Raw genomic sequence first — 20033 nt, forward strand, 5'->3', positions numbered from 1 at the left:
TTGATCTACATTAAAATCCCTTATGTATTGTTGATTTTATGGTATCAATCATATTTTGATTTTGTCAAGTTAGTGTTTTTCATTTCTTTTTTCTGCATTCTACTACACATTAGTTCGGAAATAGACAACCAATTTTATTTCAGATATACATTTTCGAGAAAGTTTGAGATTTCATACATGTTTGGTGCATCCCATAGATACATCTCCAAAATCTAGAAGCATTTAAGTATTTTTGCGCGTTGCGCTAAACTTAAGGTGCATTAAGAAATTCCCGTGTAAAACCATTTTAGTTATTTACTATTTGGTCCAAGTTGATTATATTCATATCGGACCTAGAATATTGAACCGGGTCGAACCTCCCGAACCGGTCCAATCAAATCAACAAACCAGGGCTCCCAAATTTCAATTCTAATTGCAATATATAAACCCTAACCTAACAAACCCTAATTCGTTGTTCTTGCCGGCGAGAGGAGAAAATGTCGACCGTACCAGGGCCACTCGTATGGGAGATCGTGAAGAAGAACAACTCCTTCTTAGTCAAAGAGTTCGGAAACGGCAATCAGAGCGTTCAATTCAGTAGAGAAAGCAACAATCTCTACAATCTCAACTCTTACAAGTTCTCTGGTATGCAATTGATACTGTTATTGTGATTTCGATAATGGGTATTTGAAAAAAAATGAAATTTTTACGTTTCACTGAAAATTGGAATTTGGAAAAAAAATGAACTTTTTGTGTGGTAGGATTGGCAAACAAGAAAACTGTTGCTATTCAAGCTGCTGGTAAGGATCAATCTGTGTTGTTAGCTACAACGAAGCCGAGGAAACAGAATAAGCCTTCTGTTTTGTCTCAGAGATCAGTGATGAAGAAGGAGTTTAGCAGAATGGCAAAGGCTGTTCAAAATCAGGTTGATTTTTTTTATCACAATCTTTGGAGCATGTTAATGATGTAGTATGAAGATTTTTGTTCTAATACATGAAACTTGATGCTGTTTCTGTGTATGATATGTTACTGAATTAATAAACTTGAGCATTCTTTTTTGTTTTGGCTTTAATATTTTTTGTTGTAAGCTGGCTTGTTTAGATCTATGTATCACCTACGAGACACATGCACGTATGATTATGTTTAATTTATTGGTTATGATAGTTTAAATTTTTGAATCTGTTTCATACATAATTCAGCAGTGATGAGGCTCTAACATATAAGTAGAATCCCTATGTGGGTTTCTTCTATGAAATATTCATGTTACGCTTGGCTTCTGAGCTTGAAACTTGTTTTCGGAATAAGTTTTGTTAGATGAAATGAAAATCTACTTCTGTCTGATTTTCCTCTAGCATTATGCCTGTTCTTCTCTTCTGCATTTGTTGTTTTGACTGATTTGGTCTTTCACATTACTATGTTTATGGTATGATGTAAAATTGTTTTCTCGATACGTTACTGATTGTGTGATTGTTGATTTTCTAACTTTATTTTTGGCAGTATTTTCTGATGCATGGCCATAGCGATATAGCCGCTTTTTAATTGTTAACTGAACATTGTGACGTGCTATTATAGGTGGGAGACAATTACTATAGGCCTGATTTAAAGAAAGCAGCTCTTGCAAGGTTGAGTGCAGTTCACAGAAGCCTCAAAGTTGCCAAGTCTGGCGTCAAGAAGAGGAATAGACACGCATAAGTGAAAGCAAATCTAGAACATTTTTGTTGCATTTGAAGACCCCTTGTTTTTTACTCTTCATTTTTGTATTTGTTCTCTATGTATGACTCCATCTTAGATTTCCTGAGTTTTGAAATCCAATTCATTATTTACTATAGTACATGAAACCTTGGTTGATCTATCTTTGTCTTGATATTGGCTTTTTATGGTTCATAGAAAATCGAAGTTGACCGAAATAATGAAGAAGTTTTTAGTGCTTTTGATAATGTAGCATGATTAGATTTTACTTTTCCAATTCTTTTATGTTTGCAAGAACAACTCACTTAAAGACTTTTCCTTGAAAATATAGGTAGCACCAGAAAGCAACAATTTTGAACACTACATGACATTTTATTCAGACTAATTGTTGAATGATGGGATTAATCATATATAAATCAATTATTTTCCTAATTATTCTTCCTAGTTAAGTTAACTTGGCTCCTACACATATCCAGAAGAATATGCCAAGTTGTTGAAAGATAAACAACATCCTTGTTTCCTGTATACTACCAACATTTTTATTACAATATGTTCAATCTACATAAGTTCTGACTTTTTTTATAATAATTTTATTAATGCTTAACACAAACTTAAAGAAAATGATTTTCTTACAAATTTGTTCAGTTTAATAATTCTAAATTAGCATTATCTAATTGATGTAGTCATTATAGATTTTGATTTTTTTTAGACAAAAGAAAATATATCCTGATTATATTTTATACAGGTTATTGTGTATCTAAATAACACATCTTTAAATTAAATTTTGTTTATATTTAATTTGTAGGAAATATAATATATGATCAAGTATTAATTAATTAAATGAAACTTGTTAAGGAATTTATCCATCCATCAAAAATCCTAGTAGTATGGACAAAGTCTAAAGTCAATGAAAGCAAATTATGACACGCATTCACCTCTTATGTTACTTGTCTAATTCCAATTCGCCACCCTTTAAAACCAGTACAAAAACATCATAATTTCATACATTAATTTTCACAAACAAATTTTAGCAACTAATCATAGTACTACCAAACAAAGCATCAAAACATCAGGCTATATATGTCTGTTAAGAAATCTCTATCTTTCAATAATGGCAACACAGATTCCATTCTAAAGAGCCAGAAATCTACAAAACGAAGACGATTCAATCGTTGTTTTTCATCTGTTGAACCTGTGTCTATGGAACCAGAAAAGAAGCTGAAAGAGATGGATTCAAAGAAGCTGAAAGGTGAAATCAAAAGATGGGCTAAAGCTGTTGTGGCTTATGCTCGACAAGTTAGCGGTGGTTTTGGAAGATATCATGGCAAGTCACAAATTTAAAATCAAAGTGTGTGAAATGTATATAAATTCTGCAGAATGAGTTTGTATTATGTTCTTTCTATATTTCAAAAAACTTCAAGTCATTAGTAGTTTCTATATTTACATTTACTGCAAAAGAAATCGATGTTTTCGATATACATTTCTCGTATAGAAAATAGAGAAAACAAAAATAAAAATCCAGCTTAAGCTTTCTTTATCTCTTGCTGGAGTATCAAAAAAGTGAGACTCAAAAAACTGAAAAAGCTTCACTGTAACTACAGCCTCTTCACCTTCATCTCTCCTAAGTTCCTTTCTCCTCCAGAGATTGTTCTTAAAAGCTTCTTAGAACATAAATCCTGCGCCTGTGTAGTGTGTTTCGCTCGGTTCGCTCTCACCCAAGCAGGTTCCTGCAAAAGAAAACAGTGCCTTAAGCTGTTCAGTAGAGCTGGAAAACGGAATATCTGGTCTGCTTCGAGCCAAGCCAAGCTAAAAAGTTCTAAACAAGGCCCTATGCTTTATAGGGCCGGCCGGTTGGGCTAGCTCGTTTTCCGACTCCACCTGTTTGTGTCGTCTCTCACAAAACTTCTCAAACATGGAAATGAATCATTAATGTGGATGTACACGAGAGAGAAGAAACAATTACCTCGGGAACCAAGCGAGAGAAGCCGAACTTAATCAACAAAAGGACATGTTCCATGATTAAAATTGCTGCAAGTCCAGGTTCTACTTTCCATTTTCCTTCCTCATCATATAGCCATACTAAAAGAGCACAGTTGGTGCAGATTGACATCAATATGAGAAACTGTAAAAGTGAAGGATATCCTCAAATGGTCAGCGAGTGAGATGGGAATCTAGTATAATTTGTAGTTTGATATAACGTGCGAAGGAATGGAGGATGAAGTAATAATCAACATAACCTTCCAAAGTCCTGTAAAATAAATACCTGAAATATGTTAAGCCAGGCTCCTACGGTTGCAGCGGCACGAGGAACAGGACGTCTCAAAATGGCTAGCAGCTTCAGGGCATCTGTTCTGATTTCCATTAAGTTGTTCTGAAAATGGAGGAACTGAGTTGTCAACGACATAGAATTTCGCAAAAACTTAAAATGAATTAAAGAGAATTTATAGTTACGGTTAAGGCAAGTGAGGGGTTTGTCCGAGTGAACACATAAATTAAGCGTTAATGCATAAGCTATTTCTACAATCGAAGAGGAAACTTTGCATAAGATCTATGTAAACTGTTTTTATAAGCCTTGATGGGACATTAGGAAAATAAGTTGAAAACAGCTTATAAAAAATGTTATAAACTATTTTTATATTTCTTCTAAATATTTACATAAGCACTTATGTCATAACTTATAAGATAAGCCTAAAAAAGTAAGCAAGGAAAGAGAAAGGCATTTATACCACGGTAGCAAAAGCAAATGCAGGTGGGAATGCACAAGCGAACATCAAAATCATTCCAAACTGCAATGCCAACTCTAAGAAATCTGCAACCAGGTTAGAAATTTTCAGTTACTTCAATGAAAAAAATTGAGTCTCGTAACTTCTAACGGCAAACAAATGTTCACCAACACGAAATATTTCATATGTTATAGAATTAAACATTCAATCCAATTTGAGAGCATAATAGATTAGGCAGTACCATCAAATAACCCATCTTCAAGCTCCTCGCCGATGCTGGCAGAGTAAGAAGGTTTGAGGTATTCTTTCTCCACTCTAGAGCTAAATTGAATTCTGTCGGTCGATTCTCCTTTCTCTCTCTTCTTCTTGTGTCTTAACATATGAAAAAGAGAAATTAACTACTTTGTAATGGTACTACGGAATAAAAAAAATAACTTGTATAGTTCGCGCCTGGCAGGGGATAAATAAGGCTTACCTAACACTGTACTTTTTATAGCTGTATTTGAGATAAGGCAACGAATTTTCCACCAAGTTTTCCAACACCTGAGAATAAAAGATGGAGGAAATGAGAAAAGTACGGGGAAAAGAGGAGAAGAATGAGACAAAGATAGCAAGAGAAAGCTTTTTCTGTACAACCTCAGACAGAAGGAGTCGCTGAATCAAAACTTTACGAAGAGTTGAGAAGTTACGGTGCAACAAGGCATGATAAAAAATTCCAATGTATGTCTGCATAAAATACAGACCAAACACCTGCAGAAAAAAAAAGTAACCGTCTAAGCCTATGTTTCGGAACATTGGTTTTCACGGTGGAAATTCATGTTTACTAGAATCTAGAAATCTTAGCTTCTATAAAATAACACTCATAGGGGTTTGGAGCACGAGAAAAGGGTGCCAAACTTAGATCCAAACATGCTATAAGTTTCATGTTCAGTTTTAGAGCAAGAAATAAAAGCACTACAGGACCAAGTAGTTCTTCGTTGTTTACCTTGTAGACCAAGCTATCAGCACGTTTTTCTGTGTTTTCGTTGTTTTCATTTTTGATAAGTCTGACAGATACCCGCCCTCCAATTTTAGTGATATATTGAATGGCAAAAAGGTAAACAGCAGTGAGCCCAAACCTGAACCCAAATAAAATAAGTCATAATAATGAAATAATTGACTCAATCAAATGTAAGATATTGCAAAAAGCAAATAAAAGAATATTCAATCAACTCTAAAGAGTAGAATATTGATTCGGATTCTCACTTAATTGTATCGGACCCAATGACTTCATAAAGATGTGCGTATGCTAACTCAAAAGGTAACTGGAGACATATTATGCTGAAGATAATGAAAGCATCGTTTCTGAATCGCATAAAACGCCCTAACCACTCATGTCTCTGGAATACTTTCTTCCCTTTTGCTCTATCAGTCTCAAATATTTTAAGGAGTTCCATTGGCGGCTGTAGGGAACTGTCTCTCCTTCCTGGAATCTTGTATCCCGGATCAGCGACAGCTGCAAAGCTAAGAGGCCATCTGCAAGGAACACCACAATATAAGAGGAAAAGTACCTCGGAAAGCATTAATGTCACACCGAAAAAAGCAAAACAACACTCATTTTCGAACATTTTTTATATGCTAAAACGACAGTTACCTGGCTAAAAGTGCTGAATTTTTACGTTTCCAGAACTGACAAAACATTACAGCCCAAAGTATCACTACGACGAAGAAAACAGGAAGCACTACTAATTTCGTTGACCTGAAATGCAATAAGATATACAAATCACTTGCTAGATGCAAAAATATAGAAATAAACAGACACTACTAGATAGATTGGCTCACCTAAGATCAATTAATTGCAATATAAGACCAAATGCAGCGAGGAAGAATAGCCACCGCGTGTACATTCCAAGAAAAGCAAAATATATTGCAATCTGCAGATTATTCATTCATTCAAAGAATAAGGAGAATGGATATATCATTTTCATATATTGTGGTATGGCTTAGAATTGCATTTACCTTTGCTCCATAATATGAATAAATTTCGTCGATCGGCTGACTCGTGAGGTCCCACCAGTGAAGAGCCCAAGTCCTGAGAAGTTTCTTTCTCGTCTTTTCATCTACCAATAAAAAGAAACATTACACATTAGTTTGGGATTCGAGTGATACCAAACCTAGAGAAAATTTGATCGAAAGTGTGAGTAGAAAAAACACCGTGCAAAGGGAAGACTTGCTTAACAATGTTCTCCGATTCCAATTTTTGAATCAGATTCTCCCCAGTTTCCCAATAGATTTCCTTCCCATCAAATTTAAGCGTTATCGTTGAATTGCTATTGTTTACCTGCAAATTCAAAATTCAAAGAGAACCAAAATGTTAAAACATCACAATAGGATTATAGGAGAGTTCACACGAGTCTTCCATATCATAATATTTGTATCCATAATACCAATCATAGCAACAACGTGAAATAACAAGTCATAACATTACTATTTTTCTATTTAGCGATGGATTTTGACGATTTAGACACATGGAGAATACGAACATCTATGAAAAGAACTTACTATTCCATATATCAAGTGACAGTAGCAATGAAAACGCTCACACCAGCTGAAAACAGAACCATCAGGCTGTTTTACAAAAGCTTCAACTTCCTCCACCTCAAATTGTAAATCCATACCTAGCATCGAGCATGAGACAAGTAACACATTTAACATCGCGAAATTAAACGTAAAATCGCATTAGATATAACACACGCCCCATATTCAAGGATTTGCATATATACCTATATGAGTCCTTTTCTTGATTTGTAGTTCAGCTGCAGTTCTCCCTAATGTCTCCAAAGGTGCAGCCAACTGAACAAACATCACTGCCAATTTTTAGCTACTCAACAAAAAAGCTTAAATTAGACACACAAAACGGAGTAAACAATCGGACGGATTTACTTATTCGAGCTTTATTTGAGCTTGTCTGTTTGAATTGACTTATTCGAGCTTATTAGCTAATATAACTAGTTATAACTATAAAGCTGTTAAAGAGAACTTATGGTAGTTGCTGATGTGTCAATAAGCTTTCCAGAATAGCTTATGAAAATAAGCTAACTTTATTTTATCTTCTATCATGGAAATAGTATAGACATAAAAACTTATAAGACATAAACACCACCAAATATGGAATGAAAATTCTCTCAAGCATTAAAACATTTAAGAAAGATTTGAATTTGAATACATAAATTACACTTAACATATCCTCCACAAGAAGACAAAAAACATTCAAAATAGAAAGGAATTGAAAAAAAAACCTAACCTTAATGAACTCATCTGCAATGCCAACAACTCTCTCAACTACAAACCCCACCTTCTTGAATTCCTCAACAAGAACACAAGCACAGTCAGAGGATTCATCTTTTTCCTGTATGATCCTCCTTGGAATCACCACCCCAATTTCAAAAACAGCTTCTTCCTTTTCAAGCTCATTCATTTTCTCAACCCAAGTAACTCAATGCACAATAAAAATATCAAAACTGTCAAACTAGTTGTTGTTATCAAATGGGCAGAAGAAAGATCCGTTTTTTGGGCAAGAGGGGTTATGGAAATGCCATAAAAATGAAAACTTTGAGAGAGAAATTAAATTAAGCTGAAAAAAGAAACCTCTAGGGAAGGGGCAAAGAGAAAATTGGCTTGTATATGAGTGAAATCAGAATGACGATAATTTCAAAGAAAGTGGCGAAATTAAAGATTACTATAAACATGAATTAAAAACATGGAACAATACAACTTACTAGGATCTAAGTTCGAGGAGTTTGAGGAATGTGTTCAGAAAAACAGCCTCTTGGTAACATACGGTGCTGTACACGTGCTGTTTTTTTCTTATTTATATTTTTTGTATTTTAATTTTATTTTTTACAAACTTTTTTTTGTAGGATTTAATTGGTAGTATATAAAAGGAATATTAAATTTTGGTGTAATTTTATAATTTTATTCTTTCAAATTGAGATAATAATGTGAGGCACTAAGATAAAAGAAGCATAATGAGGTTTTGGTCAAAGGTTATTTCAAAATGTGGCACTTGGTTTGATGGATTTTAAAAGATAGGATTTGAATAATTTATAAAGATGTGACGGTCAATCTTTTTGCCCTAGATATGATTCATTGTTTGTTTTTATGGGCTAGCAATGTTTCTTTATTCATTTGTTTGAAAGTCATGAGTTTGAGGCATTTTTTTATTCGATATTGTGGAAGTCTTGAATTTGAGACTAGCCCTCTAGTTTGCTCTATACATTGGTTTCTTACATGATATTGTTTGTAGAATGCATCAAAAATTTGGATCGTAATTTTTTTCGTAAGAGAATCACACATTCACAAAGTCAATATGTTATAGAGCCATTGTGATATGTTATGTTATACGACTGAAGTAGATTTAATATTTAAAAAATATGTAAAAGTTATTTTTACAGATAAATGACTAGGACTTCTCTGCGGTTACTAGCAAATTGTAGATAATTTAAAAGACTCCACCTATTTTGGTTTGGTAATTGTTGATTGTCAAAAGATTAGTAGATTGTTTTTTTCATATAACAAATTATGTTAACCGTTTTGTTTTAATATGCATCCTTATTAACAATAAGTCCAAGAGCCAGAGAGACAAATTTCAAATTAATAAATTTGTACTCCCTAAAAATACAATGAATTTCTAAAGGTCCGAGACAAATAATAAAATAGACCCTAGCAAAAAACTGAATAATTAATCAAAATCAAAATCAAAATCACAATCGTCTCATACAATTATTTTTCATAACTTTTTTGTGTAAAATTTGTTTATTTATTGAATTTTTATCATATATCTAAAAATTATTGGATCAATCATATGTATCTGTTCACACAGATAAAAAAATATAAATGTATAAATAATACTCACATGTACAAATATTTTTAGTATAAAACATATATTAATACATATTTTTTTAAGTATATAGCTTTAAAAGAATACTTAAAATTTTATTATAGTTATATAGTAGTATAAATAAAATTGAAATAATAAAAAAAATTTAAATACTAATTTAAGAGGTGTGAAATGGTGGATACTGTAGGAATCATTTATTTCTGTAATTTTTGAATGAATTGATGTTCTAAAACAATTAATTGAAAAAAGTGTGAACAGGATTCAAACATACTACCTTTTGGTATATGGGTTAATTCATTTCCTCGAGCCAATTTAAATTGTTGAATAAATAATCCGAACAATAAATATATACAGCCTTAACACATTTTATATTTTTAAAACACCCAATCTATAATTTAAGGTTCTGGGTTGTGGGCTCGCTTGTCCTGGCCCAGGGCCAACCCTGAGTATTTTAAGATTGTTGTTGGTGTAAAGCAAGTTCAGGTAGGGATGGTGAAAAACTCTTTATCTATGTTGTTTCTAAGTGAATTGAATGTTCCCTCTCAACCTCGTGATTGAGATATTTATAGAGGTTTATTGGGCCTCGATCTCTGGATCTATTGGATAGTTATTATACACCTATTATAAGCAAGGAACTGTTATTTTCCCATATTCTCTAGGAGAACGTAACTTTTCCCTTTGACTAAGAGTTCATGTCGTTAGTTTCCAAAGACACGTCAATCCTCCATGTTTCGCGAATGGACAGCATGTGGCTTTTGCCGAAGCCCAATAGAGGACAAATGATATGATCAAAGGGTGAATGTTGCAACCAATGGACGCACATCATGGTTCATGGGTGATCACAACCTCATCTTTAGGCAGCGAGAGGTGCTAGCCATGCGCTCTCCCCAACTAGCTTGCCTTGTCTCTTTTTTTTGTGGTAAAAACATAGTTATCCGAGTACATAATTCGTCAAGTACGAGGTCTTGTAAATGACGAAGTGAATTACTTTTATTTCTTATGTGAAACTCTAAGTTAAGTCCTTAGGCAAGACTTTTAAATTGAGTCCCTCAAGCAATACTTTTAAGACGAGTTTCTAAGGCGAGACTTTTACGTCAAGTCCCTTAGGAAACACTCTTAAGTTGAGTCCTCTATTTGGTTGTTTATTAAAGGACCCATTACATGGTATACTATGTGATTCGAAGATAAGTTTAATTGTGAGTAAGGTGAAGCATAAGATTTTGTGTTGGTGTATTATCTGTATTTTCCCTTACGTGGCAAAGATCTTTTAGTGTAAGTCCATTATTAATATTGCCTATGAGGGCGGAAAAGATCTTTTAGTGGAAGTCCAACATTAATATTTTTTCTAAGGGCGACAAAGATCTTCCTATGAAAGTTCAACATTAATATTTCCCCTTAGAGAGACAAAGATCTTCCAGTGGAAGTTCAATATTAATATTGCCTCTGAAGGCGAAAAATGTCAGTGGAAGTCCATCATTAATAATGCCTCTGAGGGCGACAATGATCTTCTAGTGGAAGTCCAACATTGATATACACTTAGCAATGGGCCTATTTTATGTGAACACGGTAAATAAAATAGTTTTTAGGAGAGTTCATACATTAATAAACTAAATGTCTTTCGTCTTCCATTCACCTCCTCGAGTTTGTAAGCTCCATTGGGTAACTTCTGGCATATGCGGTAAGAATCTTCCCAACTAGGTTGTATTTTTCTCAGTTGGGCTGACACGAAACCATGTTAGAGTATGAGTTTGCCCTCATGTATTTCTCTTGAGACCACTTTCCTATTGTACCATCTTGCCGCCGTCTGTTTGGTGGAGAGTTCACTAATGTGTGTGATATCATATGTCTCATCAATCAAGTCGACTACACATCTAAGTCCCGTCTCGTTTTATTCTTTGTTGTTTTGAGAACGCCTTCATGTGGGCGTGTCGATTTCAGCAGGTAGCATGCCAACGCGGTACACCATTGTTTTATGGAGTCTTTTTGGTGGAGCTATTCAGCCCTGAGCCCTTTGGCTTCATCCAATTTTTTTATCCTATCCAATCTTACTTTTTCGTCGACTCAGCCTATCAGTTCGTTTGTGGTGGATAATAGAAATAAACTTCGTCTGTACTCCTAGGTCGTGATAGAAATCAATCACAATGGAGCTAGAAAATTCATTATCATTTCAAAAATGATAACTCCCAACGAACCAAACCTTCCCACGATCCACTACCAATAGAAGAAACAAACCCTTTTGGTTGTGATCTTGGAGACAACTTCAACTTCTATCCATTTTATGAAATAATATACTTCAATAATCTGAAACTTCAGTTGGCTAGCGCTAGCAGAAAAATGCCCAAGATGTCCACGTACGCCCCATTGGTAGAATGGCCAAGACGAAATCTTTTAATTTTAATGATGGAAAAATGTTGTGTATTATGAAATTTTAACTATTTTGTGTGTCGCAATAAGTTTGTAATCTTTCTCTTCCATCAGACGTAATTCGATCTTCTCACCATGTCCCCCTTGATTAATTTTATTATTTTTCTACCATATCCATTAATGTTTTGCTTCTCTTGATTTAGAAAGCTAGAAGCATTTAGAAATGGAATGTGTTCCTACCTTGTCCCAATCCTAATAAATTACACAATGGTGAATGATCCAGAAACTCATAAAATCCTAAGTGGAAGATATTTATGGCCACAATGACATTAAAGAAGTGACATTAAGGGACAAATATCTCTCATCTAGAAGAAGGTTTAGGACCTTACGAGTAGGTATGTGCCCACCTTAAAGAAAACACCTGATCCAAGCAAAAGAGAAAAAAGAAGAACCATCTGACGATATAACAAATTATATCTTACCGTCAAGCAGTATGGACGATCTGCATGGAAATCAAACAATGTTATAGGAAACCTTAGGAGAATCCCTATAAAATGTACAACAAACGTCACATGAGGTACAAGTAGGATAGAGGTACGAGTAGGATACCACTTTTCAGAAAAACCAAGGAGTGATAATTCAAAGAAGAAGCTTCCTTGTTGGAAGGAACAAAATGGGAATTTGGGGAACTCGACTAACTCTCTCATCCACACATCCCATATTCCTTCGACTTCTCACAATAAATTTTTCCTTCTAACAAGTTGACCTTTGCGTCGAATCCATGACCAACAACTTACATGTTTACAACCCATAAAACACACAAGAAACAAATACCCAACTAACAAACAAATCAATTTAAAAATAAAAAAAAGAAACTCAGAACCACAATGTTTATATAATTTCGTTGGGGATTTTAGATCTGATTCAACAAATCTAGTTCTGATTAAACTTTGTATAAGCTTTTGCCACAAACAAATGGCGATGTTTGTGTTATTGTAACTTCATACACTCAATAAGTGTTGCTGGACATGCGTAATTGTTCATGTGTTAGCGAAGAAACACTGTGTGAATATATTCTTGTTTTTAATCTCTGACTTTTCTCTGTTTCTTGTCTTTCACAATTCCCCTCAATTTTGTTTTAGGTTAAATTATAATTATAATTTTGTTTTTTTGTTTTTAATTTTTTATATTAAAATAATAATTTAAATTAATTAATTTTTTACTTAAGTCACTTAAGTCATGTCACATCGTAAAATAAAGTATCACATTATTCAAAATGATACTCAAATTAGATGAGGACTAAAATCTTATAAATATCAATATAAATAGATCAAATAGCTGATTTTTAAAATGAAGAGATTAAAAAAAAAAAACAAAAGAGACTAAAACTGTATTTAAATCATATATTTTAAATATTAAATTTTTATTTATAAATTTTTATTTTATTAATGTACATCATGATCAGATGAACTAATGGTCCAATTTTTCCTTTACACTTATCAAATAATTTGAATATTAAACTCCTTTGATTAAATAAAATATACTATGAATATATATATATATATATATATATATATATATATATATATATATATATATATATATATATATATATATATATATATATATATATATATATATATATATATATATATATATATATATATATATATATATATATATATATATATATATATATATATATATATGAAAACAAGCAAACTCTTTAGTAAATTGATATTTTAAAACTCAACCTACTTATCCTTTTGTAATAAACAAGTTATTAAATAAATATTATTTTTATGATATAAATATATTTAGAATTTTTTAGTTTGTAAACATAGACCTTGGAAGTATTTAAATATGCAAATTCTTAGCATTTTCGTGGGTCACTAAGTGATTCTCAAGCATATTTTCTCCTATCTTGACACTCAATTTTTTTCTTTTAATGGTTAATCAAGCATATATGACTTCCTCTATAGTGGAATTATGAGGACAGACAAAGTCGGTGAAATATTCTTTGTTATTGTGATAAAACCAAAATTTCGAGGAATAATATATACTTGTACTCAATTCACTTATAATTCTTCACCAATATTTGATATTAAATTTGGAACATACACGACCATCATAATCATTACAAAAATATCTCCATTTTATTAAGGTCACATTTTAAAAAATCTTCATAATTTGTTATAGATAAAATCAAATTTAGATTACTAAAGATACATTCCACACAATCTAAAAGACTTAAAATAAAATTTGAAATTCTCATTTTTTTTCTTTTTCTTCTCTCAATCTTTTCCCTCTCTTAATTCTTCTAGTCCCCCAACAACAGCTAAATGTTAAAGAGAAACAAGAAAACACTTCATGCGTCACAACATATATAACCTAAGCATCATTATCACCATTATGTCAAGATACTTCTCTTAGAAGCCCTAGAGAGAAAGAAAAAGAAATTTGAAAAAAGTGTTTTTTTACATGTTAAATGCTCAAGACATATTCATTTTGTAACATGTAACATGCTTATCTTGATGACAGTATTTCATTGGATAATCTTGCTTCAAGAATGATGTTGGTTCCCTTTATTTTACCAAAAAGATAAAGCATGAAATGTTCCACTTTTTATCAGAAATACAAGTATATCAAAAACATGACTACACAAAAATAACCACAATGCATATCCCTAATACAACAAGCTAGGACTACTGTAAAAAAACAGCAATTATAATCTCTCTGGAAAGGGCAAATGACACGTAACACAAATATTCTTCTATCATCAGAGTCGTCGAAATCCAAACATTGGTTAACATCTCTTATGGTGCAGTACATGATCAATGAATTTTAACAAGTTATTGAGGATTTGTCAATATTCCCAACAAAAAATGCCACCGAGAGAATGATACTTGATTAACGCTTGACCCATTGGTAACTTTTTCTTGCTTTTGCTTTTCCAGGTTTTTTCCTTTCTACCACTCTTGAATCTCTTGTCAAGAAGCCAACTGGTCATATCGGAGAAAATTAAAGTTAGTGATTTATATAGCAGCAGCTCATACCCAACACAACCACAAGTAAAAGACTAGCACGGATCCGAGCAATGACAATTCATTGAGTTTCATAACATGGTAAACAAAGTAGTAGAAGGAATCAACATAGAAAGATAGAAAGTTTATACCGCTTCTAAGTGCCGGTCGCAATTCTGGTTCCCAGTTTTGCAAAGCCTTGCTAACACCCAATCGTATAGCACCAACTTGCCCTATTGACATGAAACAGGTTTTATTGATTCAGATAATATGAAGGGAGAAATGAATTGCAATTAAACTATGATAAGTTATCCAATTGGAACTTCTCTCCAATTTATGTTATTCGCACTTTCCTTAGTGTTTGATTGTCGGTGGAAGTTTAATAGATTTTTGAAAGTTCAAAGATTTAAATGTCAAAATTGAAAGTTCAAACCGTGATTTACTTAACGGCCAAAATTAAAGAGGCAGAACATTTTGGACTAAACCAAGAAAAAAGTAAGACAAGGATATGAAAATATGAGGTTTTATAGAGGTCATATTTTCAAATCAGTGATAGATGTCGCAAATACAAAACAGAAAAATCAGTTCATAAATATTTTCTCTCTTACATATTGCAGTCATGAATGATATTGCAAAGGCCAATTCCAGGCTTCATTAGTTCTTCAAAACTATTTGTAAACAGCACTTAGAAACAATTTTAAAACTGAAAAACTTGCTGTATCTATTTTACATAACTATTTCTTATTTTTAGACTCTTAAATCAAAAAGGATAAATATCTGTTTAGAAAAACTGAAAAACCAAACTACAATCAAAAGAGCCATGAAGATGAGTTTGGATAATTTATCTAAATCTAATTTCTTTTTTTTACATCTAAATTAGTTTTAAAGGGGGCAAGACAGAACATGTTTGCTTTGATTGCAACATCTAGATACAGAATAACATGCAAATCATCTCTAGATACATAGATACTTCTCATTCTCCCTATTCCAAACATCACTATTCCAAGCAAGCAAATACATTATACCCGAGTGGTCGTGAAAATATATTGTCAATAATCGTAAAACATTATATTAGACCCCTCATAAAGAATACTTATAAGAGGAAGGGGCACCAATAAAAAGCAAGATAAATGATGCCAAGTAGCAGCACAGGCAGATAAGTAGTCATTTGAATGGCATCTGTAGCAGTTACAGAAGGGTTGTTAGCTATGCGGGAAAATGTGGAGAAAATCCTCGAAGATGATCGCAAGGAAAGAGTTGAAGCGAGCCAGCGAGTAGCAGAATTAACCGCCCTGATGCGTTGCACACTGCGAACAACACCGGGGAGTCCGAACGACAGTGATGACGATGCTTCTATACACACTAACCATTCTCGAAAACGCAAAGAACGATGGAGGAAATTGGAGATATCTGTTTTTGAAGGCACTGGCGCCTATGGTTGGTTGAACAGGGTGGAACGTTACTTTGACTTAAAGGTGAGTGAGAACGAGAAATTACAAGCTGTGATGGTGGCTATGGAAGGCAAGGCACTGGCGTGGTATCAATGGTGGGAATTCTCAACTCAGGATCCTACTTGGGAAAATTTTAGGACTGCCATACTAAGAAGGTTCCACCATCAATGATTCAAAGTCCTTTTGAATTATTGTTGAGTCTCAAACAAACAGGGACTGTGGAGGAATATTGAGAACAATTTGAATTGTATGCTGGCCCGCTAAAATGCACAGAGCCATCTTATTTGAAAGGTATTTTTTTGAAATGGACTTAAATATATTATTAGAGCAGAATTGAAATTGCATCCAGTAGAGACATTGTCTGAATTAATGGACTATGCTCAGAGGGTGGATGAAAAAAATAATTTGCTGAACAAGAGCAATGGTGGAACAAGTTCTGGGAGTAAATCTGGTTTCAGGACCTATAATAGCACAAAAACTGTGACATGGGCACCGAATTCTAGGAGTCAAAACCAGGCTGCTTCATCAATTGGTAGCACTACGAGTGACTCTAGAACAAATCTTTCATCTAAAGGGAGAAGTTTTAAGAGGTTAACAGATGCAGAATTGCAAGAGAAGTACAGGAAAGGGTTATGCTATAGGTGTGATGAAAAGTTTGGACCAGGGCACATCTGTGCAAATAAACAATTAAGGGTGATTTTGGTGGAGGAAGGTATTGGGGCTGAATCAGAAGAAGATGAAGAAGTAGAGGAGGAAGAACCAGCAAAAGAAGTGAAAACCTTGCAATTGTCTATGTATAGCATCTCTGGTCTTACTACCAAGAAGTCTATCAAACTCCTTGGGAGAATTGGCGATAAACAAGATACTCTATATTTACAGTCGTTATATTATATCCCCAAAGTTTAATTAGCATAGTAGGCATTCATCAACAAAAAGAAAAAAGAAAATCAATATGAAAGAATTTGATGCTAATCATAGGAATCAGGCCACATAAATAAACAAAAGTCAATAATCTTACCTGAAACACCACCACCTTTCACAGTACAATTAACATCCCAGAGCCCCAACGTCTTTGTCTCAGAGAAAGGCCGAAGGAGAGTAGCACGGTGATCAATCATAGGGAAATAGACATCAAATTCTTTATCGTTAACCATAAATTTACCGTTACCAGGCTGAACCCAGACACGTGCTATGCTGCATTTTCTCCTTCCTGTTCCATAAGCACGTCCTTTATCATCTACTTGTCTCACTCTTGCTTTTGCTGCTTCCTCTTGCTTTAGACGCTCCATTTCAGCTCTGGTGGATTTTCTAGTATTGTTCTCATAGCGCATATCTTCTATTACCCTAAGAGGGGGCAACCCATCAATCCCTTCAAAATCTTTCAACGCAATCAAACTGTCAAGCATTTCATCCGTGATTCCTGAAGCAGCAATCAAATCACCAAAAGCACGTTTTGGTCCTGCATTCACAATAGCAACAAAATGAAGAACTTGCCTTGTTCCATTACAAAATTTTCAAACAATTGGAATGGAATCTTCATTCCACTCCATTCCACTCTGCTCCGCTATATTCCGCTTCGTTCATTTTATGATATCCAAACATTAAAGTTGGTTTTTCTAATGCAAAAATTGGAATAGCGTTACTAAATTATATAGCTAGAATAATATAACAACCTATTGCAAAGCCAAAAACTATTCTCTATATGAATCTATGGTAGAACATCAACTTGAACAATGTTTCAAAACTAACAAATAACAAAAAGGGGTTTAAGCCAAACCTTCAAGAATGACAGTAAGTTGTTTCTCTTCCTTCTCAAGCTTCTCAACATCCTCTTTCGTCTGACCATCCTCAAAAACATGAAGCTCCCCAACTTCCTCCTTACCCACAACATCCTCCTCTTTGAAACCAAAAACATCACCAGTATCCTCTTTCATGTTCCAAGGTTGATCAATGTGGCCACCAAACTCACCACTTCCACTAGTCTTCCCCTCGGATTCATTGTCGATTCCTTTAAACAAAGTATTCTCATCCTCATTATCAATACCTTTCTCTTCCAAATACCACTTATCCTCATCAGCATCAGCATCCGCAACCTTCCTTACTCTCTCCCCTCCATCAACACTTTGGCTTTCTTCCGTAAACAAATTGTCAAACTTGTCGTCGGATTCTCCGAAACTCTTCCAAACATTGGAAAACGGATCCTTGGTATTGTTATTGTTGTTATTGCTGCTGCTGCTACTGGAGAAGGGTTTTGGAAGAGTGGTGAAATGCGAATTGGGTAAATAGGGTTGTTTGGAAGGGAGAGAGAAAAGGCGACGGAAATGATAGGGTTTTTTGGGGATTAAACGAGAAAGCATGGTGGAATAATCGATTTTTGCAATAAGCTATATTTTATGCATTCATAGACTCTTACCGTTGTCACTGTTAAAATGAGTGTCCCGGCGGCGATGGATGAAGCTTGAAAATGAGTGTCGCGGCGGCGATGGATGGAGCTTCAGTTACTGGCTCATTCATACTACTCCACTCCCCTTTCGGTTTTTTTTTATTAATTCATTTTTTTATAAATTTTATTAATTAATATATTTACAATTCCTTATAAATATGATAAATATATTTAAAAATAAAAACTTACATTGATATTTCTGATACAAACAATTTGTCATGAATCAATTTGTTAGATTTAATATTTATTTGATATTTAGAAAGAATGAGAATAGTTGTAATATATGATTATAAATTCTTATACAAATAATACATGAGACATGAATTTATTTTATAAATTTAAAAAGACATCGATATATTTAAAAATATATTGATCGATTAATATTAAAATAAAACAAGAGACATGTATTTATTGATGATCGAAAAAAGCTACATAAAAAGTGAGATTACAAAAGGAACCATATCCAGTGCTTCCAAGACTCACTTGATGCTTTTATGAAGCAATACAAATATAATCTTGACATGGCTCCTGACCTTCGTCAACTACAAAACATGTTTCATGATGAGGGAAATCTTTCAAGGCTGCTCAATTTTGGAGATAATTGGCATCTCAAGTTGAACCACCTCTAGCTTAGAAAGAGCTCACAAGCTGGTTTATGGATACCTTGTCTAATTTCTTTTGGAAAAAGATGATTGGTAGTGTGTCTTCTAGCTTCACAAACTTGGTGACTATTGGCCAAAGACTTGAAGAAGGTATTAAGAATGGTAAAGTGTCTAAAGCTATTGAATCTTCCGGTGTGAAGAAATCCTTTGGGAACTTTCAGAAGAAGAAAGAAGAAGCAAATGTTGTCTCTATCCTATTCATATGAGTATATTGATTTCCGTCCAGCTGTTGTGCAGAATCAGAACTGCAATAGAACTCGCTTCGATCCTATTCTTACGACGTATGTTGAACTGTATCCTACAATGGTAGAAAGAGGTTTGATTACAACTATGTCTCTAACTCCTCCAAATTCTTTTTCAGCCGGATTCAGATCTGATCTCCATTGTGAATTCCATCAAGATGCTGCAGGCCATGATTTGGAAAATTGTTACGCACTAAAGGCTAGAGTGCAAGTATTAATGGTTGTTGTTGTGAATCTATTAATTGAAAATTTATCGTATTAATCACTTATCATCATTTTCCATATCGTTGATATAATTCGCATATCCGAGCCTCCAGTAACCGGTTCGATTTGGACGACTTGAGATCTAGGATATAACTTCCGCTTACCATGGTTTCTACCCATTTTTTCAAAACAATTTTTAAGTGAAAAATTTGTTTGGGTATCTATTCACCCCCTCTAGATAAGTTGTCATCGTCTAACAAGTGGTATCAGAGCTTTGATTTATTCTGTGTGCTTAAAAAATGCTGATTAGAAAATGGCTACCGAATCTAAAGGGGCGTACAATAGAGCGCCTATATTCAAAAGTAAAAACTATG

The 20033-nt window shown here is 33.8% G+C and overlaps 3 protein-coding genes and 1 non-coding gene across 5 annotated transcripts; 2 read left to right on the forward strand and 2 right to left on the reverse strand.

Annotated features, from left to right (window-relative positions):
* Positions 1–430: 430 nt before the first annotated feature.
* On the forward strand, positions 431–1831 carry LOC131616298 (large ribosomal subunit protein eL28y-like). Its single transcript, XM_058887591.1, has 3 exons — positions 431–624; positions 741–904; positions 1552–1831. Exons 1-3 carry the CDS (start codon positions 477–479, stop codon positions 1669–1671), a joined length of 432 nt encoding a protein of 143 aa, XP_058743574.1. The 5' UTR covers positions 431–476; the 3' UTR covers positions 1672–1831.
* LOC131621190 (small nucleolar RNA R24) lies at positions 1175–1264 on the forward strand. The gene has a single exon (XR_009289516.1). It is a non-coding gene; the product is annotated as a small nucleolar RNA R24 (small nucleolar RNA).
* A 1205-nt stretch (positions 1832–3036) lies between the features above and the next one.
* LOC131616297 (anoctamin-like protein At1g73020) lies at positions 3037–8171 on the reverse strand. Of its 2 annotated transcripts, none has more exons than XM_058887589.1 (16): positions 7675–8171; positions 7154–7223; positions 6933–7048; positions 6585–6711; positions 6390–6490; positions 6213–6304; positions 6025–6129; positions 5637–5906; positions 5377–5509; positions 5028–5141; positions 4867–4934; positions 4633–4763; positions 4395–4477; positions 3932–4039; positions 3632–3790; positions 3037–3395 (listed from the first exon to the last, which is right to left on the reverse strand). In XM_058887589.1, the coding sequence occupies exons 1-16, from the start codon at positions 7846–7848 to the stop codon at positions 3264–3266; spliced, it is 1983 nt and encodes a 660-aa protein (XP_058743572.1). In that variant the 5' UTR covers positions 7849–8171; the 3' UTR covers positions 3037–3263. The 2 variants fall into 2 exon arrangements, with proteins under 2 accessions (XP_058743572.1, XP_058743573.1); XM_058887590.1 differs by having other exon boundaries at positions 7154–7251; positions 7675–7806.
* Positions 8172–14196: 6025 nt separating this feature from the next.
* LOC131616304 (small ribosomal subunit protein uS9m) lies at positions 14197–18640 on the reverse strand. The gene is made up of 4 exons (XM_058887598.1): positions 17886–18640; positions 17127–17567; positions 14810–14890; positions 14197–14636 (listed from the first exon to the last, which is right to left on the reverse strand). Exons 1-4 carry the CDS (start codon positions 18463–18465, stop codon positions 14545–14547), a joined length of 1194 nt encoding a protein of 397 aa, XP_058743581.1. The 5' UTR covers positions 18466–18640; the 3' UTR covers positions 14197–14544.
* Positions 18641–20033: the final 1393 nt, after the last annotated feature.

This window comes from Vicia villosa, linkage group LG7, assembly GCF_029867415.1.
Source record: "Vicia villosa cultivar HV-30 ecotype Madison, WI linkage group LG7, Vvil1.0, whole genome shotgun sequence".
In the NCBI taxonomy this organism is placed as follows: domain Eukaryota; kingdom Viridiplantae; phylum Streptophyta; class Magnoliopsida; order Fabales; family Fabaceae; genus Vicia; species Vicia villosa.

What these genes read in the sequence shown, in the direction of transcription:
- LOC131616298 (XM_058887591.1), top strand. Translation starts at nt 477, where the DNA reads ATGTCGACCGTACCAGGGCCACTCGTATGGGAGATCGTGAAGAAGAAC. An exon ending in CAACTCTTACAAGTTCTCTG is followed by an intron (nt 625 to 740) that starts GTATGCAATTGA and finishes TTTGTGTGGTAG; the next exon opens with GATTGGCAAACAAGAAAACT. An exon ending in CAAAGGCTGTTCAAAATCAG is followed by an intron (nt 905 to 1,551) that starts GTTGATTTTTTT and finishes GTGCTATTATAG; the next exon opens with GTGGGAGACAATTACTATAG.
- LOC131616297 (XM_058887589.1), bottom strand. Translation starts at nt 7,848, where the DNA reads ATGAATGAGCTTGAAAAGGAAGAAGCTGTTTTTGAAATTGGGGTGGTG. An exon ending in GTCACTTGATATATGGAATA is followed by an intron (nt 6,712 to 6,932) that starts GTAAGTTCTTTT and finishes TTGAATTTGCAG; the next exon opens with GTAAACAATAGCAATTCAAC. An exon ending in CATTTGCTTTTGCTACCGTG is followed by an intron (nt 4,040 to 4,394) that starts GTATAAATGCCT and finishes CTCCATTTTCAG; the next exon opens with AACAACTTAATGGAAATCAG.
- LOC131616304 (XM_058887598.1), bottom strand. Translation starts at nt 18,465, where the DNA reads ATGCTTTCTCGTTTAATCCCCAAAAAACCCTATCATTTCCGTCGCCTT. An exon ending in ACTTACTGTCATTCTTGAAG is followed by an intron (nt 17,568 to 17,885) that starts GTTTGGCTTAAA and finishes TTGTGAATGCAG; the next exon opens with GACCAAAACGTGCTTTTGGT. An exon ending in GCGACCGGCACTTAGAAGCG is followed by an intron (nt 14,637 to 14,809) that starts GTATAAACTTTC and finishes CGATATGACCAG; the next exon opens with TTGGCTTCTTGACAAGAGAT.